The sequence below is a fragment of the Hoplias malabaricus genome, chromosome 3 (genome assembly GCF_029633855.1).
Source record: "Hoplias malabaricus isolate fHopMal1 chromosome 3, fHopMal1.hap1, whole genome shotgun sequence".
Taxonomy (NCBI): Eukaryota; Metazoa; Chordata; class Actinopteri; order Characiformes; family Erythrinidae; genus Hoplias; species Hoplias malabaricus.
In genome coordinates, this window is record NC_089802.1 from 50,684,095 (window position 1) to 50,693,627 (window position 9,533).

Sequence of the window (9,533 nt, forward strand, 5' to 3'; positions counted from 1 at the left end):
GAGGTTGAGGATTCGATTCCCGCTCCGGGTGACTGTCAGTGAGGAGTTGGTGTGTTCTCCCCGTGTGCGTGTGGGTTTCGTCCGGGTGCTCCGGTTTCTTCCCACAGTCAAAAAAAATGTTGGTAGGTGGATTGGTGAATGTGTGATTGTTTGTGTTGCCCTGTGAAGGACTGGCGCCCCCTCCAGGGTGTATTCCCACCTTGCGCCCAATGATTACAGGTAGGCTCTGGACCCACTGCGACCCTGAACTGGATAAGGGTTACAGATAATGGATGGATGGACTTCACAAATAAAATTACATTTTCAATGAAGAGGTTCTATGAGGAGTTTAGTGTGATCTCCCTGTGTCTGCATGGGCTTCCTCCAGTTTCCTCCAACAGACCAAAAGATAACACATGGTATACAGCTACTCAAAAGTGTCCATAGGTGTGAGTGTGTGTTGCCCTGTGATGGACTTGCACCTCGTACAGGGTGACACAGAATAGGAGGAAGCAGTTACACAATATGAAGGAATTATTATTTTTTTTACTTTAAAAAGATCTTCACACTTAGACTCTTTATCAAAAAGGGGGCCCTCAATCAAAAATGTATTCCATTATGATTTCTCTCCCACAAGGTGACATTGTTAAAAAAGAAAAACATGTGTGTGTGTGTGTGGGAGTGTGTGTGTAAGACAGACTAATAGAAGGAAGCAGACAAAGTATCCTGTTAGAATCTTTTGGATGACTCTCTAATAGTATAATGGAAGGAAGAGCATTTGGGGTTTTGGCAGATAAGAAAGAAAGATAGGCCTAAGTGTAAAGAAGACGGGAGGTGGAGGTGAGACTCTGGTGGATTATGTCTATAAATCTTGTCAAGGCCAGCCTGCTTTAACAGGAAGAGAATATCTGACTAATATAAAAATGACCAATCATAGACCACTCTTTAAGAGCAGCATGTACAGTAATGGACAAAATGGTGCTACAACAAAAACATTCATTCATTCATTATCTGTAACTGCTTATCCAGTTCAGGGTCGCGGTGGGTCCAGAGTCTACCTAAAATCCTTAAGTGCAAGGCAAGAACACACCCTGAAGGGTGCACCAGTCCTTCACAGGGCAACACACACACACTCACTCACACCTACGGACACATTTAAGTGGCCAATCCACCTACCAACATGTGTTTTTGGACTGTGGGAGGAAACCAGAGCACCTGGAGGAAACCCATGCGGACACTGGGAGAACACACCAACTCCTCACAGACAGTCATTCGGAGCGGTAATCGAACCCACAACCTCCAGGTCCCTGGAGTTGTGTGACTGCGCCACTGTGCCGCCCACAACAAAAACAGACCTATGTAAAACAATGCCATATGCCTGTTAGCACAAAAGAAGGATATCTTGTTTACTAACTGCTTTATGCAAAATCTTGAATATATTTTCAAGACATTAGTCCTGTGAATTCTTCAATCCACTGGAGTCTTTTGTAGTTTGGATCTGAGACACACTACTGTGGATGTTGAGAGCTGAGTTTTATAGACCTGGATATTTCAACCTCTGTGTGTTTTGGATTTGACTAAAATGTCAAGGCAGTAGATTTTGTTTCTAGACACAAAGCAAAAAAAAAATAGATGAAGCTGCTTTGTGTGCCATTGTTGTACTTTGTTGTGCTATTGTATTTTCCAGTATAGTTTTTCATTTTATATCATGTATAAACTTTTTTTTTTTGTCTGTGTGTGTGTGTGTGTGTGTGTATGTGTGTGTATGTGTGTATGTGTGTGTGTGTTAGGTCTGTTATTTTTCCACAAATTTTTACGGGTCACCACAGACCCATTATGGACCACTGGATACCCCTCAGTACTGGCCGGAAGACCACCTGAGTTGAGAACCCCTGTTGTAGACTGTGATAAATAATTGGACAGAGGGAAAAACCAGGGGAACTGCCCAGCTCTACACTTAGTGTAACATGGCCTTTAGGAGCACAGTGTAAACACACACACACTCACTGCACTGCGGGTCATGTTTAGTGCATTGGCCTGTGTCTGGTGTGGTTCGATGCACTTTGATCCTAAGGTAACAGCTGTAGGGGGCTTTCCCTTTAGTTCACTGAGAGGGGTGGAGGCAGAGAAAGGTGTATGTGGGTCTGTGTGTGCATGGGGGATTCCCTGCTTCCATAACAACAAAGAAGTGTGAGAGACAAAAAGAACAAGATGTCCCTTTGTGTGTGCAGTGTGTTCCAGTGTGTGGTGGAGTGTTAAAGCATGGGCCTGAAACCCAGCTGAGGCCCAGACTTGGGGGAGCAAGGTGTGCTTGAGAGATGTAAACCTAACTACACAGGCACACACACACACACAGATCTCTCTCTCTCTCTCTCTCTCTCTCTCTCTCTCTCTCTCTCTCTCCCTCTCTCTCTTTCTATCACTGTCTTGCTTTTCACACGTTCTATCCATTTGTCTCTTTCTGTCCTATTACCACTCTCTGTCTGTCTTTCTGCCTACCAGTCTATTAGTCTTTCTTTTCTATTTCTGTCTTTTTGAATCTCTCGCTCACTCTCCTTTCTTCCTCCATTCTCTGCATACATGGTTTCACACAATGCACTGAAAAAAGAAATCAGTCTTATTATCTATAAGAGAAATATTCTTTAGGCTTGCCTTAAAGTAAAATGGGGCACCAGGAAATAAAAGAAATAAAAGAAAAGAGAATTAAAAGAAAAGAGACAGAAATGATTTCCTCATTATTCAGCTGTCCTCCATAATCATGTATGTGTGATTTATATTATTAAATAAGTATATAATATAAACATTAGAATGTATGGATAATAAGGCATACATTAATAAAGGTTATGGACAATGGTTAATTTATTATCCATGGTACTCTCTAAATTAGCTTATTAATGAACACTCCATTGCATTTGAACAGATCTCATCACATGTTTCTGGTGATATGTTACCGATCAAGTTCAGATCATAGGCCAGCGTGGGGTTTCATCATCCAGAGAAGATTCAGCAGGTCTGAAATCAGTTAATTCCCCAGAAACGTGTCTCTAACACTCAGAGCAGTCAGACTGTTCAAATCTGTGGAAAGAGGAACACGACGTTTCCATGCACGGCTCAAGGCCTAACTCTGTGCTGCATTATTTAAAGCACTTTGGTTTATTGTTTTGCAATGTTCCTCGTTCAGAAACTCTCCCAAACCTATTTTTGGCAAATAAAAAGCAATGCTGTGCTCTTTGTAGATCTTTCAGAATGAAGACAGCAATCTACAATAAAATGGTAACATATGAAAAAACAGGTTCAGTAACACTTATGTAATATAGAAATTACAGTATGTACATGTTAAAATCCCCTGGATCACATTAACTAGTCATTAATCTCACACTATAATATTCAATAAAGATTGTAATTACAGAGTGGGTACTGATATTCATTCATTCATTTATTCATTGTCTGTAATCCTTATGCATTTCAGGGTTGCGTGGGGTCTGGAGCCTTTATCCAGAATCCCTGGACACAAGTCAGGAACACACCCTGGACAGGGCACCAATCCATTGCAGGGCATCACACACTCACACGCTCATACCCATGGACTATTTAGCACAGATAATACTGATAAAATGTGATGTAGCTGTATTGTTATGAGAGTGAAGAACTAAAGTATGGAGGCAAATAGTGGTACTAGGACTGTAAGGAACCCAGTGCTGTCAAGATTTTACCCACTCAGGGATAATGACCCAAGACATGCTGACCCTAAAGGAAATTCCATTAACTTTGCAAAGGTCAGTTTTTTTTATAACGTGGGAAATATAAACCCAAGGTCACAGTGTCAACACTCTCAGTGACTGTATCTATGTTCAATATTATTCATTCATTCTTTGTTATTAGCTTATCCAGTTCAGGGTCGTGGTGGGTCCGGAGCCTACAAGGAATCACTGGGTGCAAGGCAGGAACACGTCCTGGAGGAGGCGCCAGTCCTTCACAGGGCAACAAACATCACACATCACACTCCTCACAGTCACTTGGAGCGGGACTTAAACCCACAACCTCCAGGTCCCTGAAGCTGTGTGACTGCGAAACTACCTGCTGCACCACCGTGCCACCCTTGAATTTTATTTTATTAATTTTTCTGGTAATATGAAAGCCAGTGGGATTCACCTTTTCCAGTAATGCTTTGGCCAATTAGACGAGATCCATCTCATTATTTAAGGAGGAGTTTTTCACAGTACTTTATCAGAACAGAAATCCTACTAATTTGGATGACTCAAAACTCATTATAAAGGAAAAAAAAACATATATGTGTGTGCCTCACTATACTAATGCACTTCTCTAGCTTTAATAAACATCCTCATTAGGAGCCAGGGACAGCACAACATCTCTCTTCAATGCAACTATAATTGTGTCACTTACACATGCATCTGATGGAAGATATATTTTTCCCATTATGTGTTATCTTTATACAGTTTACAAGCAATTATACATTCCGCAAGAGACTTTCATTAAATAAATAAAGAAATTCAAATAAATTTACTCAGAAGGATTTACAGATAGCAATTACTTTTAGAAACATTTCTCCCCAGCATTTTATATAACATATTAAAATGTACTGTTATGTATCAAAAATATAATTAAGGTTATTATAAGGTGTGAGAACAGATCAGAATCACAGCTGATGTAATGTTATAATTACGAACAGGACCCTGTAATTGTCATTGCTATTAGAAGCCTTGTAGTACAACTCCTGATGGTAGATTACATGTAAACCAACCGAACGTAATGTATTATTAAAACGATATTCACTAGAACATTGCTGTTGATTAGTTAGATCTTTTTCTTGCTTCTCTTTGACCTTTGCAGTCTCTTCTCTGAAAAATTGCCACTTTATAGCTCTTACATTAGCATGCAGGAAAGCCCCTTTACACACTTCTTACATATTCTCCATCACACATGCGTTCAAAGTCTATTAAAGGTGTGTTTAGAGACTTTGGAGGAGCTGCCACAGGTGTAAAAAACACCTTCTTTGGAGCTTTTCTACAGATTGCAGCATTTGTTCCCTTTAAATGTTACTACTTTGTGGTAAAATTTTAAGAAGTACCATGTACTGTAAAAGGTACTGTAACTATTTTATGTTTATTCCTAAAACCATGACAGATTCCTTTCATGTCAGAACACTATATTAATTTAATCAGATGTGTAAAACTGGCTCCCATCTGAGCCACAGCTCTGCAGACATTAGTGTACTCCGTCTTCTAATTATTTACATAGTATACATTAGACATACAAATAATTTGTATAGATTTTAGTATAAGATATCATTTTAATTCCATATTCAAACATTCTCCCACTCTTTTGTCATTTTAGGGTGACTGTTGCCTAGTATTAGTAACAAATAAACAAACAAAATATTAAATAGAAATACATTCAAATCAAATGTATTTATATAGCGCTTTTTACAACTGACATTGTCACAAAGCATATTGTCACTTTACATAATTAGAATAGGATCAGATTGTTTGAATCAAAGCTCACTGTGAGCAAGCTGAAGGCGACAGTGGCAAGGAAAAACTCCCTTGAGGCTGGAGGAAGAAACTTTGGGTGGGACCAACTCACAAAGGAGATCCATCCTCCTCTGATCAAACTACTGATAGAAATAATTTACTGTATCACTAGTTAAGTGCCATTATGCTACATACTACTACTACTACTAATAATAAAAATAATAATAAAAATAATGACATCAATCTGGGGCCACATTAATGGTGCAACAGACTGGAAGCATCAGTCAGTGTTGCTGATCTGAGTCTATTTCTACTTCAGTGTACCTGATGGTGTTGGGTAATGTTGATGGGTCTGAGGCTGGCAGCAGTAACTATTCCCTTTCTGTTTCACACTTCATTATGGGAATAGTTGTGTGCAGAAACACCATACTCAGACTAGACTGGTTTTACATATGCTCTGTGGATATTCGAGTGCACCAGGTATTACATACTCAAAAACTATTCCAGATGATGTAATGACTGAGCACATGTACAAAACAATCCAAATCCAGTCAATGCTTTAACTGGGATTTCTTCAGCTGATTCAGTAATGTAAAGTTCATGGTGAGTTTATTTGTGTTCCCTCAGGTTCAGACCACCACCATGTGTATCTCCGTGAGTCTGAGTGGCTCTGTGGTCTTGGGCTGCCTCTTTGCTCCCAAGATCCACATCATCCTTTTCCAGCCGCAGAAGAACGTCACCACACTCAGAGTGGCCACCACCCGCTTCAGCGTCACCACTGGACCTGGCTCTAGCTTCTCTCAAGGTACCGCACCATTGACCATTTAATCATTTCTAAAGAGTGAATGTGGAAGGCTTCTTTTGGTTCATTTGATTTGAAATGTTCACATTATGTAGAAAACAGCTGGTATTTTAAGGGCTTTTTATATTTGAAGTTACATGGGTTCATAGCTGAAAATGAAGCATCTCAAGATCTTATACCTATACTATCACACAGTGATATTGCACTGTGATATTGTCTTGCCTGTGGTAGAGCAGTGATGTGAGTTAAACTGATAGTGAGTCTCTTTATGATGGCACATGGAAATCTGTCACTAATGATATTTTTCACTACTGCCTTACAGCTTCAGCCTCCAACATTGTGCCAACAGTGTGTAACGGAAGAGAAGTAGTGGACTCCACAACATCATCTCTCTGAAAGATTACAGTTCCATCCATCAGCCAAATGTGGTATACAGATTAATCTTATCACTAGTCAATAAAACAGGTGTTTGCTGATATAAAGGAGGCCACTCTAGTAGGCCACTTCTGTTGTTCTCAACGTGCTGTGAGTACAATTTCCCAGCTCTCTCTCTCTCTCTCTCTCTCTCTCTCTCTCTCTCTCTCTCTCTCTCTCTCTCTTTCTCTGAGACTAGTTAGAAATTATCCATGGGATGCCAATTGAAACTGTATACCCCTCTTTTTTGGAAAGTATTATTTGAGACATGGAGTAAAATGATAGTAAATCTGTTCAATGTATTATATACAGGATGTTTTTATTGTAGATTTTTGGTGATTCAGGTTCGTGCTTTCTTGTAATTTATGTAAATAAAATGTGTTTTATATGAAGCCTGGAATTAGTGTTTGATTTGATTACTTTTAAAATGTATTTAATTATTATTTTTTTATTTAACGATAATATTGGTCATGTCTTTACAATGCTAGATTTTAATCTTTGTTTATATAAATCGGGCCTTTTAAGAAAGTGTTACATTCCTAATAACATGACATAATAAGATGAGTCCAGCCATAAAGTGGTCAATTCACAGCACCCTATTAGGCTCTGAGTAGATTTTTGGAGTCACTCAGAGCTCAGTTGTGCATTCATTTGTTGGATGCTGTACAAAGATTGTCTAGAAATGGTTTAAAAAAAAAGCAAACACAAAAAAACTTGAGTTTATCTCTTTGGTTACCATTCTCTCTCTAGAGCTTTTTATTGCATCACTTTAAATCACTTCAAGCCTGTCCCTTGGGGCTTCTCTGAAGCTTTTGCTTAAAAAAAAGAAAATAATAATCACACATCTTCTCACGTTCTTGGATCCCAATGCTTAAAGCTTCAATCTGAGCAATAGTCAGATGCTCATTCAATTTGTTTGTCCCTTGCTCCAATGACCTTACTATGGCTTAATATGGCTTTATTTTGGATTTCCCCATGTTTCCCCATTCAAAGAAACAGAAGAGTAGATTTAATGGATTGTATTAATGGAACTGATGTTCTCTCTGGCAGTGTAACTAAGGCCACAGGGTAGACAGGTTTGAATTGGGTTAACCCAACCACATTCAGTCACAAACTGAATCCTTACCAGCCAATTAATTGATTATTAACATTCACTTCTTTTCTTCTACATTCCTATAGCCAAATTATTTTTTCTGAATATTAAATACTGTTGGTGCAAAGCCTTTCAGAAAAGGCTGATTTTTATTAGAATCTTCCAATGAATAAATATTAATTTTTACAAAATAGCTGAAAAAATATTTACTTGTTCAAATTGTCCATACTGTTTTGGAGGTAATGCTAAATGGTAGGCTATGTTTTTATTTGGACTTTCCAAACCATCTGCTCTGCATCTGGACCAAACACTAAAGTCAGCTCACGAATACAGGAATAAACCTTCAGCCAAACAATAAAAAGAAATGGACATCAATTACCAGAAGAATCCAAGAGATACACAATAAGAGACGTCTGGAGATAAGAGAGATGTCTGGAGGATCAGGACATGCATACTATTTTTTTCTGCTGTACCGCTATTCCCATCTAGTGGATGATGTCAGCACAGCAACTAAAATATCTAGGACTCTGAAATTTTCAGAGGCATCCCAGCCCAGAAGTAGCATTAGTGTTGGAGAAACAACCCATTTTTTTGTTGCAAAGAATGAGCCTTTGGGTTAAGCACCCTTCGTACACAATCATGATCCCCTCTTCTTTTACTAGTTCACTTGTTATTATGTAATATTTTTTAAAAGTTCATAGAACATTGGGCAGCATGGTGGCGCAGCAGGTAGTGTCGCAGTAACACAGCTCCAGGGACACAGCTCCGGGTGACTGTCTGCGAGGAGTTTGGTGTGTTCTCCCCGTGTCCGCATGGGTTTCCTTCGGGTGCTCTGGTTTCCTCCCACGGTCCAAAAACACACGTTGGTAGGTGGATTGGTGACTCAAAAGTGCCTGTAGGTGTGAGTGTGTGAGTGAATGTATGAGTATGTGTCGCTCTGTGAAGGACTAGCGCCCCCTCCAGAGTGTGAACCCACCTTGTGCCCAGTGATTCCGGGTAGGCTTCTGGACCTACCGCAACCCTGAACTTGATAAGCGGTTACAAAAATGAATTAATGATCAATACACCATTAAAAACTCTTTAATAAAACAGAAAATAGCTATTTTCTAAACATACAGTTTTATTCTGCATCTAACCAATGTGTAAGTTTAGGTGCACAACAGTTCATTTCAATCTGTTCATTAAATAACTAATAATTAGGCTACTATCAAGAGCCTAGTAGATTAGCCTGTTTTTCTGTGTGATGTCAGCGGGAATCTAGGCATCATGCTGAGAGCAAATTCCAAAGTAAATGACCTGATAAATTATAATTGGCAAATTCCCATGGATAGAGAAAAATGATTTGTTCATGGACAAATGTAGAGAAGTCTTTTGGGTGGACTTATTTTAGGCCATATTAGTCTTTTCTACACATAAAGTAAGGTGTTTAAATTTGGGACTATCTCGTATCTTTAAAGTCTTTTTCCTATGATGACAAATTCTACTAATGTATGTAGTCTGACCAGAATCAGAGACAGAATGAAAAAAAGGCCATGTGCATTTATCATATTAAAGTACATGCAGGAAACTGACAACCTTCAAGTTGATGACCTTTGAAGCTCATCTACTGTCTATTTGGAGAGATGTAATTAATAATGATCAGATTTCTTGATCCATAACTCATCCTCTGTCTAGGACACATTACTTTTTGGTGTGTAATAGGAAGTCTCATTAATACACTGTCAGATAATTGTCACTGTGGTGGTACCTTTAA

General features: G+C 39.0%; 1 protein-coding gene across 1 annotated transcript in view; it reads left to right on the forward strand.

The window, feature by feature from the left end:
- The window catches only part of grm2a (glutamate receptor, metabotropic 2a), a 56,996-nt gene extending 49,963 nt beyond the window's left edge, over nt 1-7,033 (forward strand). Inside the window, exons 5-6 of the mRNA XM_066664135.1 lie at nt 6,099-6,276; nt 6,596-7,033. Of these exons, the coding sequence (XP_066520232.1) occupies nt 6,099-6,276; nt 6,596-6,669 (252 nt within the window). The 3' untranslated portion in view covers nt 6,670-7,033. The remainder of the gene's footprint in view (nt 1-6,098; nt 6,277-6,595) is intronic.
- Nucleotides 7,034-9,533: the final 2,500 nt, after the last annotated feature.